The sequence below is a fragment of the Musa acuminata genome, chromosome BXJ3-6 (assembly GCF_036884655.1).
Source record: "Musa acuminata AAA Group cultivar baxijiao chromosome BXJ3-6, Cavendish_Baxijiao_AAA, whole genome shotgun sequence".
Lineage (NCBI taxonomy): Eukaryota > Viridiplantae > Streptophyta > Magnoliopsida > Zingiberales > Musaceae > Musa > Musa acuminata.
Window position 1 is genome coordinate 28,030,345 of NC_088354.1, and position 17,743 is coordinate 28,048,087.

Genomic DNA, 17,743 nt, shown 5'->3' on the forward strand with positions numbered 1-17,743 from the left:
ATCAAAATATACATGAGCTTGAAACCCTCTTTGTGGAAGCGCACAAGCATAAAGCATAACAATTCACTTCACTAGAATTCAATTCCCCTGCCATGACCCAAAAAATATTATGCAACTTTTATTTACAGACACCACCTTCAAAAAATTGTTCATCCTTGGTTGAGAAGAGCAAAGTCAAACATTAACTACCAAAATGGAAATTCCTGACTGAATCCGTCTTAGTGGCAGATAAAAGACAAACAAATACATTGCTTTGAATCATTTGGGAGACACTGCAAGCTTTTACATCAGCAATCATAAAAAGTCAAGAACAGTTTCAAGCAACAGAGTTGTAATCTCAGTAGGTAATAACAACAAAGGCGATGCGAAAGACTTCATGATTACTAGATTCTGCATCCAGGTATACAGCACATATATCATCATCTGTCACCAGTCATTGGACAAATCATTGTTACACATGTTCTAAACTTTCACCAGCCTCAGATCAACTATCCAGTGGAATTTAGAAAAAAGGGAGCAGTATCTAAGAGGCTGAAAGAAAATTCCTATGGGAAGAAAAAGCAAAGATCCTTTTGACTATAATGCTTTTGTCATAACAGAAGCATATTTATTCATGAAGCATTATATAACAGACAAATCAGCTGCACCTATGCCATATTTACAAGTTCACAATTAGTAATCTCTCTGAATTCATTGAAGGACTGGTGTTATAATTTGCAGAGCTTCTTCAGTTAGGAGGGTCAGGTGATCTGTATCCCCAGGGGTTCTTGGTAGCCCAGTTCCATTGATCACGGCACATCTCTTCGATGCCATACTTTGCTCTGCAGTAGCCATCATTTCAACATCCATACAAGAAATTAAACACTGTCAACCAGAACCCTAATGATAACATATTGAGCTGAGGAATGGATTCTTCAGTCATACTAAGAAACAATGACTAACAACATTAACAAAAAATATGAGAGAATTGGCCTACAAGAATGTCAAGTATTACTGCATGAACTGAAGCATAAAGTACATACTTCCAACTGAGTTCCTTCTCTGCTTTGACGGTGCATGCATAAAGAATTTCAGCATCACCAGGACGCCTTCCAGCCATGACCAGAGGAATTTTCTGAAAATAATCTAATAAGTCGAGACTTATAGAAGAAAGACAGAGCATGCATACTAACACCATGTGGCTTGACTGATCTCCAATCCAGAATCCTTCAGCCAGCAATAGGTAACAACACAACACATTTTACTCAAAAGCAGAAGATTTGGTAGAGAATTGATTTGAGTCATCTAATGAAATTCATGATATGCATCTCAATATCAAGTTATCCTACCCTAATTACACACGATTGCTCAAATAGCCAGTCGTTTTTCTTCATCTTAATAAATCATGTTGCCTGAAACTGTAATACCTTGCCAGAAGCCTTCTCAAATGCTGCCACCATTTCTAATACGGATGTTCCCTTTCCAGTTCCTAGATTATAAACTTCACAGCCTGCAGCTTACAGTACTTTGTCAGATTAAACATATCGAAAGCCTTGCAAGCAATTAAGAATCAATACATGAATGCTTTAAAAAACCAACATGGTGAAATATCCAGATAAACACTGATGGTTAGGCATCAAATGTGGTGTTTGAAGATTAAATTGTTAATCCATGTCTTTAACTATATGAGTCACCTCGCTTGAAGGTGCTTACTGTCCTGTATTTGGTCTGTAATACTAAAAGCTCTTCCATTTTAACAAAGCATGTTAAAGCACAATAAAAGTTCTATATCATAAATCATGCTCATTAAAAACAGAAATGCTAATGTAAGCCCAAATAAGAAAGGACTAATGTGAATGTCTCACTCTAGAAAATATTAATGTTGTCGAACATATACGAAACTGTTCCAGCCTATTTCAGCACAAGTAGATAAGAGTAGCATTAGGGCAAATGTTAATGGCGTGCTAAGATTTCTAGGAATATTAAAATCTTCCATTGAACCAAGTTGAAGCATAGTTATCATACCTGACTCTGAAAGGATGATACAAGATTCAGATGACAATGATAATAATAATTATGCTGCATAATTCTGCACGAGCTGAGTTTCAAAAAATATAAGCCACATGATGTTGAGAATGCTAAATGCTTTTATCATCCATAACCCAGATGACACACAGGTGACCCATAGCAAACCCCACAGAGATAGTATAGACTTTGGATAGCAACGGAAATCATGATCCATGAGACATTCTCCATTTAGATACATTCGGTACTTGACAACACAATAGCTATATGTTCACAAGCTTGGAATAACAATGTTTGCAATTTCATACTGGACCTGTATCGGTCCCTGGTCAGACCGATATGTATGATCAGTGCACACGACAAGCAAGAAGAGGAGGCAAAAGGAGAAGAGGAAGAAAAAATAAGAGAAGAAAAGGAAGAAGAGGAAGTGTACCTGAAATTAGCGGCACACGATGGGCAGCGGGCAACATCAGGCCAGTAAAGAGGGCTCACATAAACCAACAGTTTATGAGTTATATAGTTTTTTTTTTTACTTTTTTTAATATGTCGGACCAGACCATCCAAAATGGAGGTAGTCCGCGTCTTGGTTTGGGCTTGACACTAACTAAACTGCGACACCGCTAAATACCAATCAGGAGGAGCCAAACCGGGTGAAACAACAACCCTAAACCAAACTGAGAAAAATTTGTGAAAAATGGGTACGTGGGTCAAGGATTTAAATCTAGGTCCAGTGTTGGCTTTGGAAATTAATCAGATCGGTATAATACTGATATATTATGGTATAGCAACCAGTAACATCCTATATCACTTAAAAAAAAATAAAAAATGACCATGTCATACTTTCCATAAAAAAAAAAAACCAAAAACAACAAAAGTGATCATTAACAAACTTAGTTTTTATTTACACAACTTCAACTTTAAAGACTCACCAAACAACAATTCAAGCTACCAAAACCTAGCTTTCCATGCATATAAGTATAAACAGGACCTATAACACTGGTTGCTTGGGTAATAGTCAAATATTTAGTGCAGGTGAAAGTTGGTGTTAGGTCGTAAGCATTACTTCCTAAAATGTTGCTGAACATTATATATCCTGAAGAATAAACAATAGTCTGAACTATATATCTTAAGTTTATAAGTTGCAAACACCAAATGTGTAAATAATAGTAAATAGCCTAAACTTCACCATAAGCAAATGTGTAAATAATGGCTGTAATCAAGAAATTTACAAAAAGTATTTGGGCCAGCAATTACATAAAGTACTACAAATTTTAATTGCATCCAATACGTACCTATGTTGGGGTCCTCAAAGAACTTCTGCAGGGCTGCAATATGTCCATCTGCTAGATCAACAACATGGATGTAATCCCTTACCTGCAGCCATTTTGTGATGACCATAAGAAGAAAAACTGTAATAACTAGCACTAAAACAATAAAATTTTTGGCCCTTGAACCAAGCAGTTTCTGCATTAGATAATACTAATGTTGTATATTTAGAATACTTGACAGCAACATATGAATAAGTAAATCTATCAAAATCTGCACTATAAGTAAATCTACAGTTTCTCAAACGCACATTTTCATCCAAAATAGTCATAGAACTAATATATAAAATTTAATGCTATATACATTAACAACAGAATCAATATCATAAATTAAGCTCCATTACTTGCTTCAATTAAGATGATTGTTCTGTCAAGCTGGTTCCAGTAGGATAAAACCAAGTATCACAATATTTGAGTACATGTCCTTAAACAACTTAAACATTAAAGAGACCAAAAATAAATAAAAATGATATATAATTCATGAAAAACATACCCCTGTGCCATCCTTGGTTGAATAGTCATTTCCAAATACTGCAAGTGTAGGTCTCCTACCAACAGCAACTTGCTGGACAAGTGGCATGAGGTTATTGGGAATTCCACAAGGATCTTCACCAATTTGTCCACTGGGATGAGCTCCAACAGGATTGAAATATCTTAGTAGCATGATCTTCCAATCACCATCTGCATGATGGATATCATGACATATTTCTTCAATCATAAGCTGCAAATATTGATATAAAAATCTTCAGATCACACCAATAGGTACATAAAGGTAAAAAGTGAAAAATAAAATGTAGGCAAAGAAGAAAGAAGGAACCTTGGTTCGACCATATGGATTCATTGCACATAAAGGTGATTCCTCTGTACAGGGCAGATCCTTAGGCCAACCATAAACGGTAGCTGATGATGAAAATACCAGCTGAGAAGTTTGAAAAATCAGTCACCCAAATGCTTTAATGGTGAAATATATGTACATTCATATCACTGAAACAGTGACCCCAAAAGCCAATATTTCATCAGAAAGGTCATAAATAGATACTTTAAAAATATAAATTAATTTACATAAAAAGGTTATCACATAACAATAATTACAAAGAAAGTTCAATTTCTTGGTTACATGTATTTTTATATAAAACAAGGAAATCATCAAGAAAACAAATCCTAACAAATGTCTATTGCATTAATCATTATGGTAAAAGAAAATAAATATAAATTCATCTAATATATATTTATTATCAAATATCAACTTAAAAGGCTATCTCATGAAAACTAGTTTGTGTCTCATCATCCTATGTGGTGTGGTTCCTTCACAACCCTGATATATGTGAATGCCCAAAAGGTCAGGTATGTCATATGTGTAAGAGCCCATGAGAGAAGGTTTATGAAAGGACCGTAGCAAGTATACCCGAACTAAAGTAGCCTTCCTTGAATGCCTCTGGGGCCCATTGAGGTGCCCATTCCATAAACTTCAAAAGAACTATTGGGTAGAACAGAAAGCGGTATACACAAAAAGACACCGGCAGTATGAGAGTTATCAAGTCCGCAAGGAGTAGCCATATAGATATGGCTATTACTAAAGCATAGAAACGCAAGGCCATAGCATGACCTCATTCCTGATAGAATCTGTATTTAGGATAATATTGTACATGAACAATTGATCTTTGTCTCAATGTATACCTCTCACAATTTGACACCATAAAATGTTAAATGGCACATGATACTCTCTATCAAGATCTTGAGAAATTTGCTATTTAAATAACAAGTTTTAGCTCTCCACAAAAACTAGATAAGCATGGCAAAACAGACAAGGCACATTGGCCCAGCCTGTGGTCATGTGGCCAACTATGAGGGAAAAAAGGAGGCAGAGTGTAATCCATAAGATTCCTTTGATCACAAGAAATTATGGAAAACAAAAATGTGCATTCAGTGTATAACAAGCATGCATGCTTTTGCTTCTTCAATGATCCAACTATTGAAACAGCATAGGACCTTCTCCTTTTACTTATTAGTTACATAACTGGCAGAGTGAAGAAATCGATGTGCTACACCAACTGAGAAAAAACAATTCATGTGAACAACCATTGAGAATGAGATAAGTTGTTTCAGAACACTGAAGAATTTGTAATGATGTTCTAAATGTTTTGTTTTTCTTTACAATCTTCTAAGAAGAAAAATCTTGGCCAACAAATCAAGTTTATCCAGAGAAATACCTTTTTGCATCCATGTGCAGCCATTACTTCCAAGAGAGTAATTGTACCAATGATGTTATTTTCATAATAAATCAAAGGTTTCTGAACACTTTCACCCACAGCCTTTAGACCAGCAAAATGTATAACAGCATCAAACCTGATGACAAAAATCATAGCTTCATACACGAAGAACATAAACTCAACATAAGATTCTGAAAATTACATGAAGAAATCCACTGACATTCACATTTAAGAAATACAATAATAATAACAAAAGGAAGCCATGTTCAACTATTTGGGGTTGACCACAATGATCTTTCCCTGCCATTGAGTTCTATTTAGAGCAATATCACTAGTTCAACAAAGAGAAGTCACATATCTTTTTTACATTTTTCTAATTAAACTTTCTTATGTCTCCTACCACTCCTCATACTACTACAATGGTAAACCTCATCTAACAAAGGTTTTATAGGTTTCTTTAGGATATGTTGGCACCATTTTAAATGATTCTCTCTGATTTTATCTTATTTTAAAATATACCACATAATTCATAAAAGTAAGAACTTATTATGTCATTTCTGATGATCCCACACTTTCATCTCATTATCCTCATCCCAACAATGATAGTTTTGTTGTACATATTGCTGTCTTGATATCCAACATTCCAACCACATAAAGTATCTGACTACTGCGTTCTAAAATCCTTTTAATCAAAGAGGAATGTTAATCACAAAAATGTAAAACTGGATCAAGAGACAAATACATGAAAAGATTCATGACTATAAAAATATCAAACTCTGGTACCTATCTATTCTGCATGGTACCTAATTATTCCACATAAAGCTTAAGTGTCTCTATCTGTTATGACTTTGGCCAATCGCAACCTACACGGAAGCCCAATCTTCGTTTCTGTTCTTCTAGGTTGAGAGATTTGGGATATCAGTCGACAGAAACAAGGATAATCAGCAAAAAGAAAAAAATGTGTGAAATGTTCTTAGGGTAATAAATGTCCATTAGTCTAAAGATATAGGAATAGTTTTTAACAGTATGTTACCTAATAAATGTCCATATACTGATTCTCATGATAGTACCTGCCTTTATATTTATCAATCAAATGCATAACTTCAAGAAATCAATTAGGTTCAATTTTGGTTCAAGTGTTAATTCTAAGAAAGTTTGACTTCCCACATGATTTCTTGATTTTTGTGCTGGTTAACTAAATTTGCTCAATTCCCAAACAACAGACGTAATTGGTAAGAAATGGAATGAGGAGCTACTTAATAACTAAGATAGCTAGACGTTAGATCAAAACCCGGAACATAACTACAACGAACAGAGAACTTTTACTAATTTTTAAGGATAGACCCAAAATATCCCACTTTCAACTGAAACAGCTCAATTTTCCTTTCTAAACCAAATATTGACTGCCTAAAATGTATTCTACCAATCAAAAGTCACATTTCATGCCAATAAAATAGTATTTAAATAATGCCATAAGTTCTTATATTTAAAAAATTAACAAGTAAGCAATGTGACATGACCATCAAGAAAACCACACAAGGTGCCAACTTAATGTAAGTGATCAAACGACTTACGTATAAATATCAACGAAAAAACACTTACTTTGATGTAGCAAAAACTTTTTCCAATGCTTCCTTGTCTCGAATGTCAAACTGCAGAAGCATCCGCATAATATAGCAATCAAATCCATGAAAAAAGAACTGCTACTTTTGCATTCACTATGAAGCATAATCAAACTCATGAGGACAACAGGATCAGAAACAAAATATATATAGGCAACCACAAGAAAAACACCATCACAAATCAAGCCCGCCTTGATATAATTGAGACCAGAAATTGTGATAACAAATATAAAATGTTTCATTTTCATGGAACCTTATTATGGATCAGGAAAATATTCAAGAAAGCAACTTCTAGAAACAAATAAAAAATTTAGTCAAATCGTGGAACTAATAAAACAGAAACCAACCATTTCATTATCTTGTTTAGAATAAGAGAATGCGTGCAAGGATTATGACGATTAAATTAATCCTACTATAGCAGCTAAAGCTCATTCCAATAAAAAAGTGGAATTATAACATATAGGATCAAGTCAAATGGTTCAGCAAGAGTACAGCTATTTCCTATCATCGAAAAAACATTATTTTGTGAATAACTAAAGCTGAGGTGAGACATTTTTATTGAGCAACTGAAATAATAATTAAAGAATGGTGGTGAATTTAGCGAAACAACTTGAAAGTAAATACCACACAACTGCCTGATTTGGCGAAAGAACGCTTGCAACAGAAATATGCCAAGAACCCTAATTTTACAAAGTCACTAACTAGAATACGCGGTCACCGACCAAAAATTCCAAATCATCAAAAGTGAAAAATCCACACATCCCTAAGGATACGGTACTCTACGACTTTCTGAGCCTCCGAATCCAAACCGAAACTAGAGCCAAATGGGCCATCTCTAACCAAAAGTTTCGATTTTGCTCGATGCTTTCGGGAGAAAAGATAGACAACCAAATCATCACGATGAAGGTCCATCAAAACTGGGGTCTTTCAATAAAATAAATCCGAGGAATAAATCACCTCCATTAAAAATAAATCCGATACCCAAAACCCAGTCTCCGCCCCACGTGTCACACAACAAGAGACGACGATTACCCGATGAAAGGCGAGGTTCTTGCCGAATTCGCCGGCGAGTTGGGCGACGCGCTGGACGGCGACGACCGATGAGTTATCGAGGTTATCCACCACCACGACAGAGAACCCTTCCAGGAGGAGCTGCAGCACGGTGTGGCTCCCGATGTATCCGGCACCACCCGTGACCAGCACACGCCTCGCCATGACCGGAGAGCGGGACTGAGGCAGCGGAAAACGAGGCGAAAGGTAGGGTTTTGGGATGAGAGGTAGGACGAGGAGAGGAGGGGAAAGAAACGTGGGAGAGGAGAGCGAAGAAGAGGGAATCGGGAGCGGACAATTGAATTGGAAGTGACAGTGTCGGGTTTGTATATAGAACACTATACGTTCGCCGTTTGGTTCCGTTTTGACCGCCAATATGACACGATGGGAATGGCTTTGGGATCGTCGAGAGAATATTCCCAGACTACGTTTCCTTACTGATTGTTACTACTCGCTGACCTGGTGCAGTGTGTAGCACGTGGACCCCACACCTGTGTCCAATAAAAAACCAGGTAGATAGTCGAGCAAGAGTAGCACGACATAATTTCTCACCCGTTTATAAACCCCTGCCGACCTGGCATAAAACACGGGTCCCACTTTTAAATCCAATAAGGGAACGGGTAGTTCGTACGGGTTTGACGAGATAAACGGATAAGTATCGCCTCCCGGAGGTTGACCGACGCCACAGGTCGTAGATTTTGTTTCATCCCCGCAGGCATACCTTCATGACGACTGCATATCGGCCGAGGATGCGTGAGCGGGTGGTTCTCGTTGACGACGACTGGTTGGGGAGACTTATCGACCGACCTTTGGCAGGGGGCGGTGAGGGAAGGAACAAGAAAACGAGCCGAGCGGAGGACGCGTGTCCGCGGAGGTGCGGAATGGATTGGGACGAGAAGAAAGCAATGGAGGCGTCGTGGCGTCGAAGACAGCAGCAGCAGCAACGGTGGCTTCCGAGAAACCACGCAACACAATGAATCGGCCGTCAAACACGTCGAGACAATTTGCATGGCGATTAAAATCAATGGCATCTAACTATTTAATCATATATTTTTTTTCTTATATAATTTTCTGACATTTCTTGTTTGATTAGAATCCCTACTCTGATGATGAGCTCAGAAACTCTGTGTTTTTTTTACTTCATCAAATGAATGCCACCAATCTGATTCATTGCTGACGAAGGCAAGCAGGATCTGCACTCAACACTTGTCCTCTTTGACTTGATGCACGAAAGCTGACGTCTTTGGCATCCTTTACGGGCTGGGCTGAGCATTCTTCCACAGATGCTTTTGCAGCTTTATTCTAGATGGCGTCCGATTGCTAACATCCATCGTTTAGTTGTTAACTCGGTACTTTTAACGATCTGCTGCTGCAAGAATATTGAAATGTTTATCCCACAGAAGCTTTATTGGTCTACTAAAGACGATGGCTGATGGGCTTGCATCCATGCCTCATCAACTAATCCTGAGTCCATAATTTAGTAGTGTCATCATGCTCCTTCTGTGAAGTGAGAATGATGGCAAAAGCAGAGCATAGAAACTCCAAAGCTTGCAGTAAGAACTTGATCTTTATCCTCAGAAGGTCAAAGGTTTTTCCATCTGATACAAAACCTCTGGAGAAACCATCACTTCAGCTGAGTATCTTCAACAGATTCATCAAGGTAAAACAAAGACCAAAATCCATCTTCCTTCATGCAATTACCACAACACAAAACTGTTGGGAGACCTCACCCTGGAAGCTCTTGATTGTGACTAGAGAGTGGTGATCCATAACAAAAAAAACCTTGCTTATTTGAGATGGGCATAACATGGACTCAGGAATGTAGCAATAAGCTAACCATACCTCGACCAATAGATTTTTGCTTGCATTGGCGAGAAACCATAAAAGCAATTTGGAGGTCATAATTCCAACCGAGAAAATTTTAAGCATATGTATAAAAATGAAGCAAACTTCACAATGACTTTTTGGGTAAAACATTAGCTTATAAGTCTGATATAAGAATTTAAGGGACAAGAAACGTTAAAAAAGCATGTTAAAGCAGCTAGCAATTGATTAACCACAAGATGTACCTTTACTGGCAAATGAAACAAACCACTTTTGCAGCTTTTGCAAACTGCAAAGAGTGGCCCCCCCCATTTGAAGAACACACTAGTAGCAACCACACAGAAATTTCTGTATAGAGTTGATGAAATGAGAAACCATAGTCAACAAAATTATCCTCATTTAGCAAAGTTGGCAAACTGCCGGCGAGGGCCCCCACGTGCTACGCCACTTCCCTGTTGCTGCCATGGGACATTGTGCCTTTTGTGCAATCTGACAGCATTTTCATGGTTTACCTTCTGGGACATCAGCCTCATCCTCTGCTCTTTCATATTTGCAAAGAGAGCATCTAAGGTTTGAGGCTTCTGCTTGGCAACTGCCTTATCCTGCACGAAGCATCAAAGAGACATCAGAAGACACATCCATTAGTCCATTTGGAAGTAACAAAGAGAATCCAAGATACAAATGAACCGAACATTAGAAGAATAATTACAACTCAATCTGTCTCAACTAAAACTTGTATTTGAGTTGAACGAAAGAGGCAAAGACAACTCCAGGAAACCAAAAGCTGAAAAACTGCTATGTTATAAACACAGGAACACCAGGATTGCAGACCCGATACTAGGGAAACCTGATACTAGCAAAAAAAAAACTGGGAACGACATGGCCGGAACAGGTATTACAAGGAAAATAATTCACATAGTGATAAAACTGGTTCTTATATAATATCTCATGCAAACCATCTTAAAGATTGTAACTCTGGATATTGGCATGTATACAAAGAAAACAATAGTACTCTCAAACATATAGATTTACACTTCAACAATTTGTGCTTTTAAGCAAGACTGTTTTATAAAGAAAACATGAAATGTTGTACAGATCTACTTTACCACAAGAAAAAAGTTCATTGTGCTCTTACAAAGTTTACCTTTACATTGAAGCCATTATCATAACCTTTTCTTTGAATAGTTGTGGCTGTAACCCTGCATAAGAAAGTAAATGTAAAATAGCTGAGAATAAGATTATTAGAAGTTGAAGCACATGATTTTGCAACATATTGAGATCTTCATTGTGGCATTGAATTGCAACCATAATCATAATAATGGTGGCTTACCATCATCTCTTAATGCAAATAGAGAATTATATTAACTAGTCAAAACAAATTGATAGTAGAGAGACAACTGCCAAGACATACTAACTCTGCCTCCACTTTCCTGACCAAGCTCTCTAGCACATTCTTGACTGTTCATTTTATTATTCAGAAAACCCGAGAGATACAGACAGTGGATGCCGAATAAGGATGCAGTATCTATTATCACCAAGCAACAAAGAGTACCACGGACAATGATCCCAGAGTCACTGACCCCTCTTTCCTCACAAAAGTACCATATACTCCATAAGGATGCTTCCAGATCAAGTTTCAATAGCGTGGTGATGCTCATCCCACCAAACACTACTCTGCTGAATACCAGAATTTCAACGTAAACTAAACCTAACAGGAGTTCAGCTGCACCAGAAAATTTATGAAAAGGTTTTCAGCCTAAACACCATACTTCAACCATTTGTTCACCTTCACTGCATATTTTTAACGGTTCATTCACCTCAACTGCAGACTTTTTGGAGACTTCAACACAAACAGACTTCGGCCTACATATGACTCAAAACACATGCCCAGAAATATCATATCTACCGCCATATAAAACCAGCGCATGGAGCATTGCTCAAATTTTATTACATCCCTATATATAACTGATGCTCAATCAACTTTTTCATACTTGAACGAATTCAAATTAATCCTGCAAACCTGAAATGATTGATGATTCATAAATGCAAAAACTCATGCATAGCATATTTGATAAATTCAACCCCATGAACAGGCACTCAGCTGAGGATCCAACTGATTAGATATGAAGGGAACAAATCTTGGAATGGAGCAGAGGCAACAGAGGCATGCCATAGGCATTAAAGACTTCTCCCACTTAGAAGGCAAACTAGCATTTCGTGCTTTCAAAATTGAATCCGTATGGTCCCTTCTCAATGTTGCTACAATGTCAAGCCTCAATTTTAACCAAGAAACAAATACTACATTTGTTTTCTAAAGTTGACTAGAAAAATCGTGCACGCATAGAACTGTGCAGGAAACCCCATATTTTGGAGGAGAATTACTGCTCTTTGAAAACAATGAAGTGACTCAACCACATTTGGTTGCATCTAACCCCCATCTTCGCCACACCATCTATATACAGGTAGGAGAGATACAAATGAATGCTGAGATTTGTTCCCACCAAGTGGCCAAAAACACACTAGAATGAAGATGAAAAATCATATCTTGGAGATCAACAAGTCAAAAGTCAAAACTCCCCAGAAATATATTATGATAGCAGTTCTATATTGAAATATCATATGTGGCAACCAATCTAACAGCTCAATAGTCCAATATAACTGCAAACGACTGCGGTAGCATGGTTGCACGAATGTGGACATTCTTTGAACAATAAAATAACCACATTTTTACCTGTAAAGGTACACATACAATAAAAGGTCATGAGATTACAGTCCGATAATTAAAAAAGCTATAAGGGGCCCAAGAAAAGCATGACGATTAAATACCTTGGTCCATTCCGATTTATCCTTCTGTTGCTAACAGGCATGACCGCAGCCTTCCGGGCCACCTCTGTTGTTATTGGGAACTTATCACTATGAAAATTTGACCTTCTCTTTGCAAGGACACCCTGTACATGGACACGTACAATAAACTAAGAAATGAAGCACTGCCATACAATATTGTAGATTTTAGAGAATAATTACTTGTCTGATCGATGATCTAGAATCTATGAATCGCTGCATCCTGGTGTTACCATGGGAAGCATTGCCATTCTGGAAACCTTGACTTTTGATCTAAAAACAAAGGATACGATTTCAATTGTTGAAAATATAAAAAAAACAGTTGTCACAGAATACAAAGAATACTCACCGGTGGCCTTTGAGGTCTTTTGCCCTTCATTGGGTTTTTCTTTGACATTTTAATAATATCATCTACAACAAACATTTAAAGCAAAGTTAGGAGAAAACTATCATACAGAAACTTCACATAAAAGAAAAGGTATGCAAAGACACTGATATACCTAAGGTCATATCCATCTTCTTCTCAGTCAGGGCAATTGCTTCAGTTGTTAATGGCTTAGTTGCCATCTGGACATTCAAAGAGGAAAGTAAGCAGCAGTACTTAATGAAAACAAATTAATAAACTAATTTAAACAGATTCCAAATTAATAAACTAGACCATTATGTTAAGTCACTAGACCTTTAAACAGATTCCAAATTAATAAACTAAATCTAATCAACTAAAAAATAACAAAAGAAAAAATATAATTATGTTACATACAAAACCACTGGCTGAATTTTTTTGGTTAGCACCAGTTATGGTAGCTAGGCTCTTGAAATATTAGGGGAATCATCGCACGCAATAGGGGAGGAAAATAAAAGAAAAAAATCTTATGCTTTGCAGCACTAAATTCTAAAGATCTTCAAAGATAGCTGCATTGAAAAAATTCTACACGAGAAAGAGTTGTCAAACTCGCTTTTCTACCAAAGATCATAAAGGGAATCCTACAATTTATAAAAAAATAATCTTCAGATAAATAAATATACTTAAAGAACTTTATAAAATCTTTTTTTGCTAAGAGTTAATAAATCTCATATATTCTTAAGTTAATAATTACATTTTTTATCTAAGTGAATGCATAATCTCATATTTCAATGAATTATAATTTTCTTTTTGTCTTTTTTTTATGGGTTCACAACAGTTCTGATAAGGGATCATTTGGTCGGCCAGGCAATGGTGCGGATCATTGGTTCACAACAGTTCACAACACTATAATTGACAGTTATTCTTTCAGTTTGTATTTAATTACGAATCATTGGTTTAACTATTTGGTATTGGAAGTCTGCCCAAATCTCCCCTTAACTCAACCTATATTGAGTGAAGATATCAACAAACTTGGGATATATATGTGTGTGTGTGTGTGTGTGTGTGTGTGTGTGTGTGTGATGTTTCTTATTTCATTAATTTATCTTTTGTCTTGAACCTGTATGAAATATGATCATATTGGTTTCACTGATTCTCCAAATATGTACTTGTGTCAGCAGGTGCAGCAAGATAATGGCCAAGGAACAGATGCAAAATCCAACTATGTAACCTCTTTTAAATGAAATCATTTGCTCTCCTACTTTCTCATCATTTTTATCGGATCATTGCCACAAATCAACCTGGGCGTCAAGATGTAGCAGTGTAGACCAACATGGTCATCCTCAAGATCTGCATCTTCTTCAGCTTAGCCAGTGTGGTGGCCTTGATCATCTTAATGTTTTACACCAATTATTTCATCAAAATCATCCAGCATTTTCATATCAGACAAGTCCAATGTTGAGTCGCTACGATCTTCTTCACCGTCTCCATCGTTGTCTTAGTACTAATGGCATACTTGTTCCTATAAAAGATCTACTTCATGCTTGTCATAATCCCTTCTGTTTGCTTTGGAATCACCATCTTGCTCATGGTGCAACTTCTGAAGCTTACGAGTTGAAGCAACTGAACTTGGTATCTCTTGTGACCATCACTTCCTAAAGCACCAATCAGATGTCTGTCATTTATTTGAAAATTTTCTCCAGCTTAGGCCTCCGAGCAGTTGATGGTTCTCATGTTCTTCAATAACATGGTACTCATCTTCGTCATGTCACTCATATTATGCGGACTCCTCTTGCTCCTATTGTCAACAATAATAATTGCATCAAAGTCACTTGCTCTCTCATATGTCTTATTTGCTCTGCCCAATATGACTATTCTTAGTGCGCTCAACTGCATCCCATGCATGGTCAAGCTGAATCCATCGACGTCCATATGTCCACCAACTCAGCAACTTCAGCAGCTCCAGGTATGCAATTGATGCACCAAGAACAGTCGTATTGAGCAGCACAGAGCAATGCAGAGAACATGCGGGAGAGCAAGTGACTCGAGTCTCGAGTGCAACTACTACGCTTGAACTATGAATGAGCAAGATGAATGAAGTAGAGGTGAAAAGGCAGGCAATGTTGACTAGGAGGCTACGTAGTCATGGTAAAGATGGTCCATAACAAAAAAGAGCAGGAAAACCATCATTCACTGAGGCATGAGCAATGGCTTAAGTTGGAGTTCTTCAAGTAAGCGATGTCTATGCAGTTGATGCATCCTAAAGTAAGCGCGGTCACAAGAGATACCAAGTCTAGTAGTTTTGACTCATAACCTTCAGAAGCTACACCACCATGGATTTCACCTACTACTGTGTGCAACATGAACAGGTACATCTAAGAGGACGATGGAGATGAATGACATCATAACTACACAATGTTGGACTTGTTCAATATGACTTCTTCGTCTTGGTGCAGAACATCAAGACGATCGAGCACAACATACTACCTAAAGAAGATGATGATGGCCATGTCGACCCGTGCAATGATCTCGATGCCCAAGTAGGATTCGTAGCAATGATCTGATTATATAAGCAAACGGAGAACAAACGCCTTTGTTTAAAGGAGGCTACTTAGCTAGATTTTCATACTCCTTAATAAATGCCAAAAAATTATCTACCAGATAATGATTAGTTTCTAAATCAAAAGAAGATGGTGTTGCTTTCCAACCCTCAACAGGGGCTTTAGATGGCAACCTTATTGCTCGGAATACATTCTCGACTTCAATCAATGTGACCTCTAACCATTCACAATGTGCACATGTTGTTGCCGAACATAAAGACTCATGTCCTTCGCTTATCTACGTGGTTTATGCCAGTATTTATGTTGTCATTCTCAATAATTTTTGGAACTCTAGCCTCGGCTAATCTATCTGATGGTCCTTGGAGTATCATCGGTGATTTCGATTGCATCTCAAGAATAAAGAAACTAAAGTCAATCAGCTTTAGAGAAACCTCAAAACAAGCAACCCATCACACCATATAGGGATCCATCATCCATCCTTACATATTCCCCTTAAAGAGCATATCGATTTCCGAAACTATAAAATATTTCCAGGACTCCCATGACCTCTATGCAGCAAAAGTTCCATCCTCCAACAAAGCTCTGGTCTAACACCAAAAATGGCGACCCAACCAAGAAGAATATTTGAATTTTCATGCCCTAATTTACATTACTTACACGAACATCACATAAACGAGGAATAGAGAGGGAAAAAGATCCTGGACCAGCCTTTTTCGCAAGATCCATAAAGAAAGATCCACTAAGAACGAAACAATCAAGATCCAACGTGCAATCTGGGGGAAACCTCGAAGAGTGCCAAGCAATCTACTCGTTTCTACAAAGAACCTAGGGTTCCAAGTCTTGACAGCCAGGGATCCAAGAAGGCGAATCGGGAACGTAGGTTTTCGAGCCCAATTCCTCGACGAGACGAACATACACCATAAAAGGTCAAAAACAAAATCGTCCGAAATAAAAGAAAACAAGGGTTAGGAGAGCGGAAAGCGAACCGGCGAAGGAAAGGACAAGAAAACTCACCAGATCCGCAGGGAGAAAAGAACAAGGAGCCGAGGGAAGAAAATTTCTTGCAGCTTATTGGCGAATCGAAGGATTCGGAGGGCTCCCGAGGTCAAAAGGAAGGGGGATCAAAGCTCCAAAATTTCACAGCTCTCCAAGAAATTTTAGGGTTTGCTTGCTTCGACGAAGCGAGGGCCCTACAAACCGCACCTTTCTCTCTCCCTCGGCCCTCTCATTTATTGACCTCTTAATGTGTCTATTGCAAATATACCCACTAAACAATGCTTATCAACATTTATAGCCTTTCGCATTTAATGGTTCGACGCATGTAAAAGTTCACTAATATATATATATATATAAGGGAAAAAAGAGAAGTCGACTTCTTCTGTCTTTTGTTTTGGCAAACGAAGAGAAGGAAAGTCTTAATAATTAGTTTTATGATTTTTTTAATCTTATTTGTTTCGAGCTATTTAATAAAAATGAATATAGTAAATAGTTTTGGAGATGTACAAACTTCCGTTGTAATTGAGAAGACACAAAACTTGATATCACGGTTGAGATTATTCATTGGTATTTATCGATCCGATCAAGCATATTAATAGAATCATATAGTTTAATACCCTCGTTACTATTAATGGAAGTGAGATTTAGATGCCAAATTTATATCTATCATTTTTAGGACCAACATTAATATGAAAAGCTTGCGTTGATACTTGAAATGACTTTTAAATATATGCACATAATATGTATTACATAATATAGAGCAAAGCTTGAGTCATGAAATTAATTTTCTTATCAACAAATTATCATTACTATATAAATAAACTTTCGCATTCAGTAAAAGAAAATCTAGTATTATATTATGAATAATCTAATAAAAACTTCTTAAGACTACCCAGTATTTCTAAAAATATATCAGGTTTCACCACTAACCTAATATTATTCCAATCAGTAGATCAGTATTTTAGGT

The 17,743-nt window shown here is 37.2% G+C and overlaps 2 protein-coding genes across 2 annotated transcripts; both read right to left on the reverse strand.

The window, feature by feature from the left end:
• Positions 1-361: 361 nt before the first annotated feature.
• On the reverse strand, positions 362-8,529 carry LOC103988808 (UDP-glucose 4-epimerase 1). Its single transcript, XM_009407449.3, has 9 exons — positions 8,194-8,529; positions 7,142-7,191; positions 5,540-5,675; positions 4,147-4,248; positions 3,823-4,050; positions 3,297-3,378; positions 1,407-1,489; positions 1,023-1,114; positions 362-821 (listed from the first exon to the last, which is right to left on the reverse strand). Exons 1-9 carry the CDS (start codon positions 8,374-8,376, stop codon positions 728-730), a joined length of 1,050 nt encoding a protein of 349 aa, XP_009405724.1. The 5' UTR covers positions 8,377-8,529; the 3' UTR covers positions 362-727.
• A 1,701-nt stretch (positions 8,530-10,230) lies between these two features.
• LOC135639734 (uncharacterized) lies at positions 10,231-16,976 on the reverse strand. Its single transcript, XM_065153610.1, has 7 exons — positions 16,795-16,976; positions 13,377-13,443; positions 13,226-13,287; positions 13,060-13,149; positions 12,862-12,983; positions 11,180-11,234; positions 10,231-10,637 (listed from the first exon to the last, which is right to left on the reverse strand). The coding sequence occupies exons 2-7, from the start codon at positions 13,441-13,443 to the stop codon at positions 10,431-10,433; spliced, it is 603 nt and encodes a 200-aa protein (XP_065009682.1). The 5' UTR covers positions 16,795-16,976; the 3' UTR covers positions 10,231-10,430.
• Positions 16,977-17,743: the final 767 nt, after the last annotated feature.

Excerpts from the sequence above, each read along its gene's own strand:
- LOC103988808 (XM_009407449.3), bottom strand. The coding sequence starts at position 8,376 with ATGGCGAGGCGTGTGCTGGTCACGGGTGGTGCCGGATACATCGGGAGC. Across the intron at positions 4,249-5,539 it reads CTGCACATGGATGCAAAAAG|CTGGTATTTTCATCATCAGC; the intron begins GTATTTCTCTGG and ends CAAACTTCTCAG. Across the intron at positions 1,115-1,406 it reads TTGAGAAGGCTTCTGGCAAG|AAAATTCCTCTGGTCATGGC; the intron begins GTATTACAGTTT and ends GATTATTTTCAG.
- LOC135639734 (XM_065153610.1), bottom strand. The coding sequence starts at position 13,443 with ATGGCAACTAAGCCATTAACAACTGAAGCAATTGCCCTGACTGAGAAG. Across the intron at positions 11,235-12,861 it reads ATAAATCGGAATGGACCAAG|GGTTACAGCCACAACTATTC; the intron begins GTATTTAATCGT and ends TTTCTTATGCAG. Across the intron at positions 10,638-11,179 it reads ATAATGGCTTCAATGTAAAG|GATAAGGCAGTTGCCAAGCA; the intron begins GTAAACTTTGTA and ends TGCTTCGTGCAG.